Below are 17,183 nucleotides of genomic sequence, written 5' to 3'. Positions count from 1 at the left end.
CGAGCCTGATCCCAGCTCCAGGCTGATAGTACTCCCTGAAGACAGAACCAGGGACGGGGGCAGCCCCAGTGGTCTCCTGTTTCAGTCACAGGCTTCTTGCTGCCCAGGGGTGGCAGCAGACAGTGACCACGAGCTCCCCCCCAGGTGCAGGACATGGTGCATGGTGTGACCACCGAGGAATGCCAGGCAGCCCTTCAGAGCCATGGCTGGAACGTCCAACGGGCTATCCAGTACCTGAAGGTACAGCACACCCCTGTTCCCTTGTCCCAGCTCCATCAAGAGTGGTGGCACCCCTGTCACCCCTCTGGCCATGCCCTGTCCCCTTGCAGGTGGAGCAGCTCTTCTGCCTGGGGCTGAAGTCCCGTGGTGAGTGCCAGCAGGTGCTGGAGAAGTTCAACTGGAACCTGGCACAGGCCAGCTCCCACCTCCTCGGTCCCTACAGCGCCACCCGCCAGAAGTAGGGACATCCATGTTTTTGGGGGGGCAGTTCTCTGTGCCACACTGCTCTGGGCAGACTGGCACTATCGCCCCCCCTGAGTTCATGTCCTGTCTTCTCCTTACAGGTGGTGACAGCGGGGACAGGGCGAGCTGTGTTGGATCCAGAGCAGGCATCTCGCCATGGGGCCAGTCCCACCGCCTCCACCCATACAACCTGCTGCAGGACTCTGGACTGAGCCCCCACTTGAGGGTGGAGACACCCCAAAAGGAACCCTGCCTAGTGCCACAAACTTTCCAGGATGTTTGTGCCCTGGCCTTGGCAATGGGCTCCATCCCCTGGCCCCTTGTTGAATTGTTTTTGTAAAGAGAAATGTAATTTTAATATATATATTATGTATATATATAAAAATATTCTATGGAGAGGCTGAGGGTACCTATGGCCGTCTCCCAGGTTTATCCCTACCAATACACAGGGACAGGCCACACATCCATGGGTGCTGGTTCCTCCCTGCAGGCAGCTGGGACTGTGACCCTTGGGATCCCCAAGGGTGGGATGTGGGATTCTCACAAGGCTGTGACTGTGGGATGAAGCTCGGGAAGGAATGCACAGACTCTTGGGGATCCCCAGGAAGCTGTGTGACATGTGCACCTATAAAACCTCCTGCTGAGTCCTCCCAGGCTGCTTTAGGGTGCAAAATTCTCCCCATCCTCAGCTGCTGGAGTTAGTCACAGTATATCCCAGCCCCAGGCCCAACGCTGGAGGGCTAGGCATGGTTGTGCCTGCTCTGAGTGGGCCGTGTTTGCCTGCAGGGGAGCCCCTGCAGCCGGGCCCCCTTGCCCGAGGCTCCCACCTGACTCATGCCCGGGCAGGGAGCAGCATGCCTCTGGGAGCAGGTGAGGGAGCGGAGAGGTGGCTCCTGCGGGGTCCCAGAGCCGGTGTCGGTGCTCACTTCCCCGTCCAGGTGGGTATCAGAGCCCCTTAGCTGGGTTTCCTGCAGTGCTGCCTTGTAGCAGCATCAGGAAGAGATCTTGGTGCCCAAACCTGCCAGGTCCATTTAGTGGTGGTCCCTGCTCCCCAGGATACTCTGCTCCAGAGGAGAGACCCTGTTCTACACAGTGAGGAAGGGCTGCCTTGGCATGACCATGGATCCACCCCTGTGGCAGATGGGACCTGGCCACATCCTGTGCACCCACAGCTCCCTCTGCTCGGGTCCCCTGGCCCTCCCTGAGCTTGGGGACTGGGAGCTGGTGCTGCTGTGAGCACAGTCACACCTCGCTGCTTGGGACTCTGTGCTTCTGAGTTCCTGTGTGAGATGCAGCCGCCATGGCAGGGTGTCAGTGAAGCGAGGAAGGCAAAACACCATCACTGCCTTCCTTCCCTCTCCTTAAGTGATCCTGGAGATGCGTGAGACCTTGTGAAGAAGCAAACACATTTGCTGCAGTGGATCTGTTCATGCAGCAAGGTCCATCCAGCCTCTGTTGCTGGTGGAAGGTGACCTGCAACCCAGGGCAATGCCTGGCCCCGCCACCTATGCAAGAACAACCTTCCCTCCCCTCCATCCGGGTGTGTGTGGGCGTTTGCCGCGATGTGCAGATAACGCCTGGCACCGGCAGTGCCCAAGGGGGGGACAGGGCAGGGTCAAGACGTGGGACCCCAAGGCATCAGCGCTAGCCTGCTCCTTCCTTCTTCCTCCTTGGTGACAAGCCAAGCCCTGCCAGGGGTTATCGGCCATGCAGCCAAGTGTGGAGGGACCTGACAGCAATCAGGAGGGTGGATGGGGGTGCAGAGCCCAGGGCTGACCCACCCCTCCCAGAGATGTTTGGGACCCCTGTCCCCACCTGCCGTCCCAGTGTCTTCAGGCCAAGTGACTTTGAACCCCCCGGGGTGGCTCCCCAGCGGTTGGGGACCCCATCCACGGGCTGCCAACAGTGGGGTCGGCCTGGGAAGGACCTTAAAGCTTTCCATGGCACAATGGGTGTGACCCCCAGCATCAGTGGGTGCCCAGAACTGGGACGCTGCCACCTCAGCGCGGGCTGCGAGGACACGGAGACGTCAGTGCCCCAGGCAGGGCACGTGGTGTCCCTGTCCCCCCCACCTGGAGGAGTGCTCGCCGCTGGAGTCACCCTTGGCACGCTCCCTTGAGAGAGTGAGAGCTGCAGCCGCGTCGCCTTCCTCCCTGACACCGGAGGGGCACTATGGGGTGCCGGGGCCCGTGGCCGCTCTGGAGCTGGGTGCTGTGGGGGTGCTGGCTGCTGCCAGGTAAGTGCCAGGGTCCCTCGCATGCTGCCGGGCTGACCAGGTGCCTGACACCATGCGGGTGATGGGCTGCAAACAACCCTGCAAGGTCGAGCCCGAGTGCCCGGCCGGGGTTTTCCCTGTTTCCGCGGGTGCCAACGCTTTGTCACGGTCCCCACCTGCAGCAGGGGAAGGTGGCGGGAATTGTGGATCAAATGGAGAGACGCACACTCGGGGAATGTCCCTGTCCTGGTTTTGGTGTTGGTCCTCCCGCAGAAGGGAGAAGGGGTGGGGGTGATGGCGACTCCGGGCTGGCTTTTTCCTCACCTGCCCTCACCTGCCTTCTGCACAAGCCGGGGAGATGAAGGGGCAACTCCTTGTCCCCACGCTGGACCCATGCGAGTCGGGCAGCATCTCCCATGTGGCCGAGAGCACCAGCACCAGCGCCGAGCTGCCCTCAGAGCCGGGCATGAGCCGGGAGCTCCCCGGAGCCGCAGCCGCACGGGCAGAGCTGCCCTGGCCCGCCGGCCCCGCCGCCCCCGCGGGCAGCCCGAGCTCAGGTAAGGCCGGCAGGGCTGGCCGCGGGCAGGTTCGTGCCTGCTGGCGCCGCGGCTGATCCAGCTGGAGCTGCTTTGTCTCGCTCCACAGGCATCGCGGTGCCACCGGCAACAGAGACAGGGCTGCTCCCAGCTGGGAGTAGTGCTGAGCAGGAGGGACCTCCCGGCCCGGCAGCCCTCTCTGGGGGCCCAGCAACGCAAGGCAGCCCCCAGGCAGGGTCAGGGGCTGGGGTCTCCTCTGCAGGTGCTGCCCCAACCAGCGTCCCTCCAGCTCCCACCACCACCAGTTGGGACACGCAGCCTCTGTCCTTCAAGCCAGCGGGGCACACAGTGGGTCATGCCCTGGGTGCTGTCACCGTGGAGCAGACACCAGTGACAGCAGGGACCACAGAGCCATTGCTGCCCCAGGATGAGCACAGCACAGTGACATCATCCCCCAGCATGAGCAGGAGCTCTGCTGAGCCATGTAGTACTGCCATGCTGCTGTCCCAGGAGGTCATACCAGGGCTGGATGAGGCCACCTCACCTCTGGCCACAGCTGCCAGCATCTCTAAGGACAGGGCCAGCCCCATGAAGATGGCAGCAGCCACAGCCAGTCCCCCTGACACAGCCACAGAAGGAGCCTTTTCTTCTACTACCACTGGCACCAGCAAGGCTGCAGAGCCAGGGACACGTGCCTTACCCAACGCTGGCCACAGTGCCTCACAGGACCTTCCTGGGATCCCCACTCAGCTGCCTGCAGTCCTTTTGCCCCAGCTTCCTGGTAAGGCTGTGCTGGGCACAGGGGAGACGCTTCCCCCCAGCCTCAGCACCACCCTGGGCACTGCTGGACATGGGCTGCCTGCAGACAACGCTGCCCACCAGCCCCAGGCCACCACACAAGCTGTGGGCACACCAGCTACAGTGATGGATGTCACAGCTGGAGAGCACATCCCACCTCTGGGAAGCACCACTACTGAGCTGGTGTCCATCAGGAATGAGGCCAGTACCAAAGCCACAACAGGCACTGCCATCCCAGAAACCAAGGACACACCAGGGGGGCTCAGCATGAGTGTGTCCCCCCATGCAGCTCTCAGAGACCCTGATGGTCCCTCTCCAAGGCCCTTTCCACAGTCCATGGGCTCTCTGCTCCCTCAGTCCCTCTCAGCAGGCCTTGGGACCACCACAGCAGAGGCAGCTGCAGGCAGATCTCCTTCAGCCACTCCCAGCACGGCCATGCCTTCATCCCTCACGGGCACCACTGGAGCAAAGCCAGACAGGGCCCCTCGAGCTGCTGCTGCACCACCACCTTCCATCGCTGCGTTTGGCATCGGGACTGTGCCAGCCACCCATCCATCCTCCTCTGTTAGCTACTCTCCAAGTAGTGAAGCAGGGATGGGATCAGCATCACCGGCCAGTGGCAGTGCCACCACAATGCTGGGGGACACAGAAGCCACCCTGCCTGTGCCTGATGCACATCCCAGCCACAGCCAGCCAGGGCCCACAGCAGGCTCAACAACCCCAGGAACTGGTGTCACACCCAGATCTGCACTAACCCCAGTGCTCTGGGCTGGGTCCCAGATTGTGGAAGCTCCAGGGACAGAGATGCCATCACCCAACACTGCACCAGGCACCGGCAGAGCTGTATCAGATACCCCTGGGGGACCCAGAGCAGTCACTGTCCCCATGGCATCACAAGCGGACGTCTCCCCTCTCCTGGAAGGCAGAGCCAATGTAGGGATGGCTCTGGAGATGTCCCCAACCAGCATCCCCCAAGACATGGCAGCAGTCACATCTCCACTGTCCCTGACTGCCCCACTGCAAGCAATGGGGGCTTCAGGTGACCCCCAGCCCAATGGCAGCACCACAGGGCAAGCAACGGGCATGGGGTTCCTGGAGGTGAGCATGGAGGAGAGCCCAGGTGTCAATGCAGCAGGGCCAGCTCCCAGCCACGCGATTGTCACTGCCAGGCCATCACCGGAGCCACCTGACACTGAGAACAAGCCCACCGCTGGGATCACCTCCCTGGCTGCTGGCCACACAAATGTGTGGGAGGCTACAGCCGCACCCCAGACAGGTGCCGCAGGCACCACTGCCCATGTGGACACCACCAGCTCTGAGGGCGGCACTGAGGCTGCAGCACCCTCAGCCAGCAGCAGCAGCACCTCTGTCCCTGACTCCAACGCCAGTGGCACAAGCGTGGCCACCACGCCAGCCACCACACCATCCACCAGTACGTTCACCAGCAATGCTAACCTGCCAACCACCTCCACAGGCTGGGACACCTTTGTGACCAGTGTCACCACAGCCATGCCATCTGCCACAGCACGGGCCACCAGCACCAGCAGTGCCCCATCCCTTGCTGTGACACACAGCGAGGCAAGCGGAGGTGGGCAGCCTGTCCCATCCCCAGCAGCACGAACCCCCATGCTGGAGACAACTCTTGGACCCTGGGGCATCCCTGGTCCCAGCACTGCTGCTGCAGTGTCCAGTTCTCCCCTCCCCAGCCTGCACAGCCCAGCAGAGGAGGCAACAACAGCCCCCTTGTCCCTGCTTGGTGTTGGTGCAACTGGGGTGGCAGCAGCTGGACAGACTGCCACCGAGTCAGCTACAGACACCACTTCCCCTGCACCCATCAGCTACCAGGACATGGGACAAGCAGCGAGCACGTCACCTCCTGCTTTCCAGACATCTCCAGGGGCACCTGCCTGGAAGGAGAAAACAGCCAACAGCACAGGCAGCACCACAGCCACTGCTGCAGGGAGCACCATGGCCAGCACCACAGGCAGCAGCACTGCCACCACTGCAGGACACAGCACTGCCACCACTGCAGGACGCAGCACTGCCAACACTGCCACTCCTGCAGGGAACAGCACTGCTACCACTGCAGGACACAGCACTGCCACCACTGCAGGACGCAGCACTGCCAACACTGCCACTCCTGCAGGGAACAGCACTGCTACCACTGCAGGACACAGCACTGCCACCACTGCAGGACACAGCACTGCCACCACTGCCACCACTGCAGGACACAGCACTGCCACCACTGCAGGACACAGCACTGCCACCACTGCCACCACTGCAGGGAACATCATGGCCAGCACCACAGGCAGCACCACTGCCACCACTGCAGGGAACACCATTGCCACCACTGTCTTGACTGCAGGCAGCACCAAGGCCATCACTACAGGGAACATCTCTGCCACCACAGCCACCACTGCCACCACTGCAGGAGGCACCACAGCTATTGCATCCACAGCCCCAGTGAGCCCAGCCAAGGAGGCAGGGAGTCTCCGAGGCACCACGGCACCAGTGACACCACCAGCCACCACCAGCCCTGCCACCACCCTGTCCCAAGCCTTTGGGACACAGAGAGGACCATCCACCGAACTGAGCACATCTGCCCACACCACCACTGGGCACAGAACTCCTGCACCTGAGCCCAAACCCACCCATGAGCTTATCAGTAAGTACATTTTCTTTTTCCCAAGGACAGGAGTAGGAAAGGGGTTTTCAGCCAGTCAAGCATTGGGATGGATGAGGGTACGGCCTGGTCTGGGGTGTCTCATCTTTATTGCACATTGGGCTGCCAGATTAATAGAAAAAGGCAAAGTAGGACATTTGAGAGCATCCCAAAAGTGGGTTGAAAATTGGGTTACAATCCATCAGAGCACAGGCACAGCATCCTGGCAAGCAGGTGGGTTTGTCCTGGGTGCAGGATGGATAAAGCAGACAATAATGATTTCACACTTTTTTCATTGATCTCCTGCCCGTGGCAGAGCCAGCGACTTCACTCTACCCCTTTGGCGTGGAAGCAGGGGATCAAGAGTACGTCCAGAGGATGGTGGATTTTAACTCACCCCTGTTCAAGCCAGAAATTGGATTTCCCTTTGGGAAGTCACTGCGAGATGTTCTCTATGTGAGTGCCCCCTTTGGTGAGCACATAATGGATGTGCTGCCTTTTTGGTAAAAAAACCTTAACATTGAAATAGAACAGAAACCAAATTTCAAATTGGAATCTATATTTTTTTAACATTTAAAATGGCTGGTTTCTGCTCACCCATGGAGGCTAAAAGCTATCCCAGTCAGCAAATAACAAGTTCTTTTGGTTAGTTTACAGATAACGGACAGATCATTTTTCCATCCACGGACAACTATGTCCCAACCAACCCCAACCCCCCGCCCCGGGGCTTCACTGGACGGGAGAGCTTGCCAATGGTGGCTGCCTTTTGGGATGATGCAGACTTCTCCAAGGGTGTTGGCACCACTTGGTACCAGGTGAGGGCCACCAGAGGTCTTCTGGCAGAATCCAGTTCCCAGCTCACTCATTTAATTCTCTCTCTTGCCATGTGGCAGGAGTACTCTACACTCAGCCCTACTCAAGACCCCGTTGTCCGAGATGTGGAAGCAAAGATTGAGAAATACCTAAAAATCCCCTATGTAGCAAAATGGACCTTGAAGGTGACGTGGGAGAAAGCTCCAGCGTACCCATCCCGGAGGGATGACACTCAGGTGAGCAGTCACACACCAGGTGACAGAGGGGAGTGCTGGTGGCTGTTTCAAGCCTCAGTCTGCTCTGCAGGGAGAGCAGGGGAGGCTCTGGGAGCACTGAGGGGGTGCCCTGGGTTTCTCCAGACGAGCACCTACCAGGCAGTGCTCAGCACCGACGGGAGCCGCTCCTTCGCCCTGCTGCTCTACCAGGACGGGGGGATGCGCTGGGACTACAGCAGTCTGGCTGCAGCCAACGTGCTCATCGGCTTCTCCAGGTGCTGCACGCCTCTCACTGCCTTCGGGGACAGCAGAGATTTGTCCCAGCACTGTGTTAAGGCTGTCGGAGGCATTACTCCCAGGAGAGCCCAGCTCCCACTCCTGGAGCAATCCTGCCCCATTTAAACCCCTTCTCTTGCAAAAACGCAGCAGTTCCCACCCCAGCTGCTCTGTGGGGAGAGGAGGAGGGTTGTGTTGAAGGATGACCTCAAACCTCCTCTCTCCACACAGTGGCAATGGCTATGCCCAAAACAACGAACTCACTAAGGAGCCACCAGCTGTCAAGTACCGACCAGACCAGCACAGCAGCAGCGGCACTGGTACGGCACCGGGGGTCCTTGGGGCAGGCGGGGATGGAAGGAGCTGTGCCACATGTCCCCACACCCATCCCTGGGCCAGCAAAGCCACTGGCCAAGAGCTGGCCACCCAGAGCAGACTGTTAGTGTCCCATATCCTCCTGTGTCTTGCCACAGCCCCGCTGGCTCTAGAGGGAGCCTGGAGACCTCCTGTGAGGTCAGTGGCCAGGAACAGCTGTCCCACGGGATCCCTCAGCACAGGCAGACACCCTGGCTGAGCAGTGTTGCTCTGTGGTTGCTCCCCCAGATGTGCGTGGGCTGTGGATTTACAGGCTGGACAGTCGCTCCCGGGTGAATTACAGGCTGCAGTGCTTGGCGTGGCTGGACACGGAGCCAGCGCCGGCCACCTGGAACAGCCAGCTGCCACCCTGCCCCTGCTCCCGGCCCCAGGCAGAGCTGGATCCCCGCTACCGCTGGAGCAGAGGTGCCAAGGACAGCCCCCAGGGCCAGCTGCAGGGTGGGGGGATGGTCCCCTCCTGCTCTGGGGGCAGCTGTGACCCCCCCACACACTATTTCAGGCCCAGCAGACACCTCTGTGAGGATGCTGCGCACTGCGGCCCCCAGCCCAGCTGGAGCTGGGGTACGGTGTCTGTACCAAGGTGGGAGCTTGCTTGAAGGCTGGCAGGAGAGAGCATGGAGCCCCCCCTTCCACACTGCCACTGGTAAGTGGGAACTGGCATTCCCTCACCCTAAAATACCCCAAGAATCAAGCATAGGCAGAGCAAGAGCCCTGACACACCCCATCACATTCCTCCCCAGACACGGAGCTGGAAGCGTTCGACTGGTGCTGCCGGCGTGTGGGGAAGCCCCTGTTCTGTGCCAGGTTTGCTGAGAAGAGACCGAGGGTTGACTGTGAAGGATATGTGCCACCCACCCCTGGTGAGTGCCCGGGCTCTGCCTCTGCTGTGCCAGGGCACTGAGCTGGGCATGGACCCCATGCTTTAGCCACACTTTGCACCATGCCAGTGGGGACAGCTGAGCCACCACTGAGCAGCTCTGGGGCTGCTCTCCTCCCTGAAATGACACCAGCATTTGCTCTTCTTCCTCTGCCCTAAATGTCTCCATCTCCTTTGGACACCAGCTAGTGCCTTTGGGGACCCTCACATCACCACCCTGGATGGACTCACCTACACCTTCAATGGGCTTGGGGACTTTGTCCTGCTGCTGGCCAGTGATGCCCGGACCAGCTTCATTTTGCATGGGCGCACAGCACAGACTGGCATGGCCCAGGCCACCAACTTTGTGGCCTTTGCTGCCCAGTACATCTCCAAGACCACCACAACAGTGAGTAGGAGTGCCCTGGGATGAGTTTGATCCTCTAATGGGGGAGACCTCTCTGGCAAGTTGGGAATAACCTCTACATCACCTACAAGTGGGTGGGACCCAAGAGGCAACCCCTCTCCTTCTCCTGCCACCTCCCACCATTCCAACAAAGTACTGTTATGGGGAAATGGACTAATATTCACCAGGCAGAGGTCTAACACCTCCTGCAAACATGCCAGCAAGGGCTGGAGACTCTGGAGGAACATGGTCTGCTTCACCTTTTCCATTGCACACTCTTTGTCCTGACACTTTAGCACAAGTGACTGCTCTCCTGACTTTGCAGCATGGCTCCCTACACTCATTTAGCTTCACTAATCAGAATGTCCTGGTGTCACCAGGAACAGGCATTGAATAGCATGAGGAGGGGGCTCAGAGCTGGGAGCCCCCCAGCACAGCTCTCCATGCTGTCAAGGCCAGCTGAGCAGTGGTGGCGGCCTGGGTGTGCCCCTTGCCAAGGTGACAGGCAGCTCTCTGTCCTCTTCTGTGCAAACATCAAAGCTGCTGCACTGTGTGTCTGCTGGGGTGGAGAGCGCACCAACACAGGCTCCAGGGCTGGGCCTCTCTTCCTGGGCTGGAGGAGGACAGAGTTAAGAATTGTTCCCAGCATGGAGGGACAGCAGGAAGGGACAAGCAGAGCGGCTGACTGGGACATCCACCATGATTTTCAGGTTGAGTGGACCTTGGGGAGCCAGGATGACATCCATGTCCTCCTGAACAACGAAACCATTCAGTTTTCCTATTCCCAAGGTAAGCAGGATCTATTGTTAAACGCTAAATATATGTGGGGGGAACCAGAAATGTCCCCATCCCCTGGGACCAGCCCTGCCCAGTGCTAGGGCAGCCATCCTGAGATCCATTAAATGTCTCTCACCTGCGCCTGTCTCTGGTCTGGGTGGGGTAGATGGGGAGCACTCCCCTCCAGAAATCCATGGCTGCCATTTCAGTTGCCAGCCTTACACGGACTATCCCTCTGTGTTCTCTTTCTCTTGCAGACCTGGGTGACGAGGTGTACTACAGCCCTGGTGTCCTGCTGGTCAACTCCTCCTCTGTCACGGCTGTCCTCGATGGGAGCGTGGCTGTCTCTGTGTCTGCCACCTCTGGGATCCTCAGTGTGGTGTGCAGCCTGCCCGACTGGTACCGCAACAGCACCAGCGGCCTCCTGGGTGAGGGCTCTGCCAGAGCTGGGGTGCAAATTCTCCTCCCACTCTAAAGTGGAAAACTGGGGCATTGTGCTTGTGAGGGCAGGGACACCTGGGTATAAACTAAACACTGGCCAGCACCAGAGAGGAGGTCAGCCCTGGCATGGGGGACTTCAGCACTCTGGTGATGCTCCACCAGGTGTGTGGGACCATGACCCTGCAGATGACTTCCAGATGCCAAATGGTACCAGCATCCCTGTGAACAGCAGTGAGGAGGAGATCTACAGCTATGGGATGACCTGTAAGTCCAGGATTAGGATCCCTCTTGATGATCCTCTGCTTCCTGCACCTTCTGGCCGTGCTTTGGCTTGAGATATTTAAACATTTGCCTGAGCAAAAGCAATGTCAAGGGAAGGTGTTTGGTGTCCTCATTGCTCTGTGAAAAGGAACTCTAAAATACAACAAGCCTTAAAATGGCCTGTACCCATGGCGTGCTCTCTTGCAGGGGCTGTTGGGGAGCACAGCCTGTTCACTCAGCCTCTGGACTCACCAGCACTGAACTTCACGCCCTTCTTCTTGTCTCGGCTGCGGCAGGAGAACGAAAGCCAGTACGAGCTGGTGGCCTCTCAGTGTCATGGCAGCAAGGAGTGCATCTTTGATTCACTGAGTACAGGGAACCTGGCCCTGGGCCTGGCCACCCAGAGCCTTGCAGCCGACTTCCAGCAGAGGAAGACAGCACTCAGTAAGTGGAGCACATCCTCACCTCTGAGAGGGCATGGCTTGGATGTGACTGGGCAGTGCCCTGCTCCTTTCCTGGGCTCTCTTGCTTCATATGAGACAGAAGAGAAGTCACCAAGGTCTTGGATTTGCACTGCCCAGCTGGCTTGTCTCCAGTCTTGGGAGATGCCACCAGCAGGACAGTTGCCATCAAGGTTTTGCAATTGCATTTCCTGGAACTGCATTTCTGGCTTCTCTCCAAACCTGGGAGATGCCACCATGCTGTGCAACATAAGGGCCTTGTTGGTGGGCAGCTGTGACAGCATCTGCCTGGGGTCCCATCCTCACCAGGAGGGAGTCAGAGCCAAGGGGTGACAAGGCCACATGTGTGCTGGGCTGCTTTTTCCTCAGATGCCTTCCCTCCTGTCATCACCGGTGATGCATCCATCACAGCCTTCAGGACACAGAAGGTCACAAGGCAGTACCGTGCCGTGGGGGAGGGTGCACGCTTCATTCCCCATCTCTCACCAGAGCTCAACATATCGGGTAAGGAAGGGGAGATGGAGCAGCTGGGATGGGAAGGAATGGGACAGAATTCCTCTGCCACCTCTAACTGCTACCTCTCCTCCTGGCAGAGAATGGCACCCTCGTATGGGAGCCCCATAGGACAGCCCCATTCACCATCAACCTAGAGGCTGTTGGCTCCAACAACGTCTCTGCACTCCTCCAGCTCCGCTTCACCCTTTGCAGATGCAGCAGGAGCCAGGACTGTGACTACAGCAACACTGTCACTCTCAGGGAATCTTCCCTGCAGGTAGTGTACCAGAAAGCTCCTTGGTGGTATGGACACTGAGCCTGTCCCCATGCCAGCTGTGCTGGCTGTCTTCTCTGTCCCCCCATCCTCCTCACGGTCCCTCAGCCAGTGTCACTATCCCTTTCCCAGCTGGCCGCCTGCAGATGCGAGAGCGGCTACTCAGGTGCCCTCTGCCAGACCCCTCCGGACCGCTGCTCCCAGGGATGCTTCCCTGGCGTGGGATGTGACCCTTCCAGTGGCTGTGGCCCCTGCCCAGCTGGCCTGACAGGGGATGGAGAGCACTGCTCAGGTGACAAGGGCTCACAGTGTGGCCCTGGGGCCCCAGCCAGGCTGTTTGTCCCGGTGCCATGGTGAGGTGTCTCAGCAGATATCGATGAGTGCACGCAGGGGACGGAGTGCCCAGGGAACAGCACCTGCACCAACACTGTGGGCAGCTACATCTGCTCCTGCCTGGCCAGTGAGCAGAGTGAGTACGGGGTCCCTGGCAGGCATGGTCCTTGTCCCCATCACCCCAGGCTCTGTGGAAGAGAATTCCTGAGCCAGAGAGGAGAGAAGGGGGAGCTGCTCAAGCTCTGTGCCCAAGCCCTTGGTGTCGTTCACAGAAGGGACCAGAGTCCAGCCACCACTTGTGTTCCCAGGCTGTTGATCTCACTAATCCTCTGGGAAGAGAAATTTTTCCCATGCAATTTTTCTCCTTGAGAAAAAAATTCTCATCCCAGCAAAGTTCAAATGCACATGCGGAGGTTGGGGGCTAAATCAAGCCCTATTTTCAGAGTGCTTTGGTGGGGTTGAGTTGATGGCTTTTGCTCTTGTTCTAATGCTGAGATTTAAGAAGGGCAAATGGCTCCAGCTGGAAGGAGGGGGAGTGGGGCTTTTCCTTAAATTATTACTAAAATTCCTAACACATAAAAGAAAAACAAAACAAAACTTGGGAGAAAGGCCTTATGGAGCAGCTGAGGATGGCTCAGAGATTGGGGCTCTGCTCTGCAGCCAGGTTCATGCCTCTGCCATGCTCTCCATCCCACAGGTGAGAGGCCAGGTTGTGGCTCAGCCTGTGGCTACCACTCCTGCCCTGAGGGCTACTGCAGCAACGGGGGACACTGCCACCTTCACCCCATCACTTGTGCCCCTACCTGCTCCTGCCCTCCGGCTTTCACCGACCAGCGCTGCCTGGTGGCAGGGGGGGATTTTCAGCCCCTGCCCAGCTCAGGTGGGTACCTGTGCCCAGCATGGGGTGAAACCCAGCCCCACTCACCCTGCTCCTAGGGTGCGAGAGCCACCACTGTGCCTCTCCCCCAGCAGGTCTCCCTCGGAGAAGCATCCAGATGAGGATCAGGACACTGCAAAACGCCACTGCTGAGGAAGTGAACAGCACTGTATGTCACTGGAGGGGTGGGCTCAGAGCAGGGCACACACTGGCACACTGGCAGCATGGCACCTGGGGGTGGGCATGCCTCTGTGTGCCCTCCCATGGGATCTCTGGGGCTCCGGCAGATCCACAAGCCCAGAGGGAGGAAGCACCAATTGCATGATGATGGCTGCAGCTGTGGCCCTGTACCAAATCCCCAGCAAATGAACTAAAGGCCAGAGCAGCCCCTGGGGCTTGGCCACAATGCCTGCATCACTCTTCAACCTTTCCCCATGCTGGTGCCATTCTGCCTTCCCCTAATCCCTTCCTGCTCCCCCTGCTGCAGGTCTCAGCCATCCTGGACTCCCTGGAGGTAAAGGCTTTCCAGAGCAACACCAACATCACCCAGATGTGAGTCAGATGTGAAGCAGCCTGTGACCACTCCAAGGATCAGGTGGGGCAGGGCTGAGCGTAGGGCCAGAGGGTTTGGTGCACCAAGAGCATTTCCCCCCAGCTCAGAGTCTATTTCCAGCCCTGATGCTGGCAAACCCTTGGAGACACAAGTCTGTTGGCACCTTCCCCTCCTGTCTCATCCCTTCCTTGCCATCGCCCAAATGGGAATACTGAGGCACAGTGAGGCTCAGTCACTCTGAGAGGCAGCAGCAGCTCCACCAGCCGCCCTCTTTTCCCTGCAGGACAGACAGCGATGGCTTCACCTTCGTGGTGGTGTCCGAGTTCGCCTATGACAGCCGGGGCACCGTCATCCGCTTCCTGAACGAGGAGCTGCCCGCGGCCATCACCGGCGCCTTCAACGGGCGGCGGCGGCGGCGGGAGGCGGGCCCGGGGCTGCTCTTCCAGCGCCTGCACCGCGACAACATCACCGATCTGGTGAAGCGTGAGTGCTCCTGGCTCTCAGCTGGGGAGTACCCCTGTCCCCATTGTCCCCATAACCCTGAGTGCCCCGGGGATTGGCTCACACCCATGGGGAGATGGGTGGGCAGCCTCCCAACCTCAGGCATGGATCCAGCTGGGGGAGGCTCGGGGAAGCATCGAGGGGTGCGGCTGCAAGGCCGAACGCCATGGCCCCACAACACCCAGAGGTGTTGCTGCTTTCCCTCCCCAGTGACAGTGGATGAGCTGAGGGACTACTTCCCCTGCTCTCTGTATGGCTACAAAGGCTACCAGCTCCACTACATGGGGACCATCGGCTTCATCTGCATCTCCCCCTGCAAGATGGGCTACTGCCAGCACGGTGGCCAATGCCAGCACCTGCCCGAGGGGCCCATGTGCAGGTAGCAGCACCCTGGGCTGGACAAGGCCGCCCTGCTCAGCCGCTTCTCCTGCAGCATCACAGCTCCTCCCTCCCCACCCACAGCTGCCTGCCCTTCTCCATCTACTCTCCGGCCGGCCCCCGGTGTGAGTGGCTGGCCATCAGCCTGGCTGCCTTCCTCGGCATCCTGCTGGGAGCCCTGGCCCTGCTCTGCCTCCTGTTTGCCATGGCCTGCCTGGCCCTGCGCCTCTGCCGCCAGCACCGCCAGCACTGCCGGCGCCGGGGGTGAGCCATGGGCTGGGCCTGCACAGGGCTGGGGCTGGGCATGAGTGTAAGAGGGAAAAACTGATCCAAAATCCTCCTTTGAAAGATCCACCACTGGTAGAACTCATCTGGTTTGGGCAGGGGGACCCTGCCCTGGGAGAGTGGTTGGGTGACCTTTTAATATCTTCCAGCCCCTTTTCCAGACATCTCTTGCTCAGGGGTGCAATAGCATCAGTGGGTTGAATGTTAGCTTTCCTTTTTCCCCTCGTTAGGGAGTGTTTGTATTTCTTCCTCATCCCACCCAATACTTGGTTACAGATGGGCTTTCTATTTAATTTTAATTTGCATACCAGCCAAATGATTTCCACTTCAATTCACATGGGTCTGGAAAGAGCTGGTCTGGAGCAGGGAGAAGTCGTTTGAGAATTGGACCTTGCTCTTCTGCAGAACAGGGAGTTAACAGAACAATGGCAAAGTGCAAGGCTGGGGTAGAAGAACCAGCATCTCCTTCCCCACTCCCCAGTCCTTGGTTCTGCAGAGGCATCCACACCCAGGGGATCTCCCTGGCTCTGGTTGGGGCTGTGTCCTGCCCCTGCTCCCAGCTCCCTGCCAGCCCTGGAGCCAGGGTTTCTGGGGAGTTCCTTGGTTCATTTGCATTTGTGGCAGGGCAAGAAATTGTGTGTGCACAACTGGGGTTTTTCCTCCTCTTACAGCCCCATCAGTCAGTCACTGCTCCCCTCTGCCATCTGACCCAGACACCAGCTGCAGGCAGGGGTTCTCTCTCTGCTGACATGTTCTCCCTATTCTGTTCCCCCCTCTCAGGGCCAAGGAGACCTTGTGGAGGACACGGCCCTTCTCCTGTGAGTACATGCCTATAAAACTCCCCCCACTAAGGCTCTGCTTCACCCCAGTCCTCAAGCTCCACTCATCTTCCCTGCTCCAGCTTTAATGATGGCAGGAGAACAAGCAGAGCCCACCCAGTCCCTGGAAAGGCATTGGAAACTGCAGCTCCAGGCCATTGACCCCTCAGTCCAGGTCTGTCCTCAGGTTATTGTTTCCATGGGGTGTTGGGGCTGGGAACTTTGGGCTGGGCTCTGAATCCTGGCCCTGTGCCTCAGGGGAGCTCAGGAGCTGTGCCTCACCCTGAAGCATCACCGGTGCTTTGGCCAGCACTGGGATCCACACCAGCGTCACAAAGCACAGAGCCAGGGCCACACTGACAGCATGGCCTGCTCCTCCTTTACAGATCAGAATCCAGAGACCCCACGTTGTGCCTCCCAGCCAGCCCCCCCAGCAGCCCTAACCTGGCACCAGTCCTTTTCTGGCACCTCCAGGCTCACAGGGGAGCCAGACACTGCTGCCTGCTCCGCTGCTCGCTCTCGAGGTCTCCAGCAGCAGCAACACATGGAAGCAAGGACAGACAGCTGCCTTTTGAGTTCTGGGAGGATTCTGGAGGAGGTGCTTTTTTGAATGTGTGTTTATGTTGGGTGACCAGAGCAGGAGGATTTCACCTTTCCTGAGGACCTGCAGAGACACCTGGGATCATCCTTGAATGTGCCTGCACCAGGGGAATGTGCTAGTGCAATATAACAGACCCTGCAGATCCCCTGAGATCAGGGTCAGGTGGGGCAATGCAGTGATTGTAATCCCTTAGGAACCAAATAGAATAAACCAAAAATGTTGGCTTGCTGTTAAATTGTCTGCACCTCAAGGGTCTCTGCTTCACTATCATTGAGCCCTCAAGTCCTTGCTTTCTGCTTGTTCCACAGAGCCAAAGTGAAAATGGATGTAAATTTTTGGTGGCTTCATCCCCTCATTTTCCCTACACACCTGCAAGTCTCCTGACCCTGCTTGCAGTGGCTCAGATCACTCTCGTCAGGCTTTGACCCCTACAAACATCCCACAGCCCTTCAGCCCTGGTGAGTGGGAGATGCTGACCCAAGGAGGGACTATCAGACCCCATCAGATCCCCAAC

At 58.9% G+C, this 17,183-nt stretch overlaps 2 protein-coding genes across 3 annotated transcripts in view; both read left to right on the top strand.

The window, feature by feature from the left end:
• TNK2 (tyrosine kinase non receptor 2) overlaps nt 1-856 on the top strand; it is a 38,204-nt gene extending 37,348 nt beyond the window's left edge. Inside the window, exons 32-34 of one of the 2 annotated variants that reach the window (XM_059479279.1) lie at nt 145-240; nt 330-457; nt 564-856. In XM_059479279.1, the coding sequence (XP_059335262.1) occupies nt 145-240; nt 330-457; nt 564-570 (231 nt within the window). In that variant the 3' untranslated portion in view covers nt 571-856. Of the gene's footprint in view, nt 1-144; nt 241-329; nt 462-563 lie in introns of those variants that run through there. The other variant, XM_059479280.1, reaches the window with a different exon arrangement.
• A 1,894-nt stretch (nt 857-2,750) lies between these two features.
• Nucleotides 2,751-16,780, top strand: MUC4 (mucin 4, cell surface associated). The gene is made up of 30 exons (XM_059479489.1): nt 2,751-2,868; nt 3,028-3,234; nt 3,476-5,599; nt 5,792-6,676; nt 6,990-7,129; nt 7,324-7,488; nt 7,567-7,722; nt 7,846-7,976; nt 8,209-8,297; nt 8,581-8,757; nt 8,852-8,995; nt 9,093-9,212; nt 9,415-9,617; nt 10,325-10,403; nt 10,649-10,819; nt 10,995-11,096; nt 11,301-11,537; nt 11,924-12,058; nt 12,148-12,326; nt 12,456-12,615; nt 12,694-12,792; nt 13,354-13,536; nt 13,629-13,702; nt 14,021-14,085; nt 14,370-14,569; nt 14,798-14,966; nt 15,050-15,229; nt 16,031-16,068; nt 16,152-16,243; nt 16,455-16,780. The coding sequence occupies exons 1-30, from the start codon at nt 2,751-2,753 to the stop codon at nt 16,509-16,511; spliced, it is 6,879 nt and encodes a 2,292-aa protein (XP_059335472.1). The 3' UTR covers nt 16,512-16,780.
• The last annotated feature ends 403 nt before the right edge of the window (nt 16,781-17,183 follow it).

This window comes from Ammospiza nelsoni, chromosome 10 (assembly GCF_027579445.1).
Source record: "Ammospiza nelsoni isolate bAmmNel1 chromosome 10, bAmmNel1.pri, whole genome shotgun sequence".
Classification (NCBI taxonomy): Eukaryota; Metazoa; Chordata; class Aves; order Passeriformes; family Passerellidae; genus Ammospiza; species Ammospiza nelsoni.
This window is presented reverse-complemented; position numbering and strand designations above follow the sequence as displayed.

Coding starts and splice junctions, on each gene's coding strand:
- MUC4 (XM_059479489.1), top strand. CDS start 2,751: ATGCGGGTGATGGGCTGCAAACAACCCTGCAAGGTCGAGCCCGAGTGC. Junction 6,677..6,989: donor ACCCACCCATGAGCTTATCA/GTAAGTACATTT, acceptor TGCCCGTGGCAG/AGCCAGCGACTTCACTCTAC. Junction 16,244..16,454: donor CCATTGACCCCTCAGTCCAG/GTCTGTCCTCAG, acceptor CCTCCTTTACAG/ATCAGAATCCAGAGACCCCA.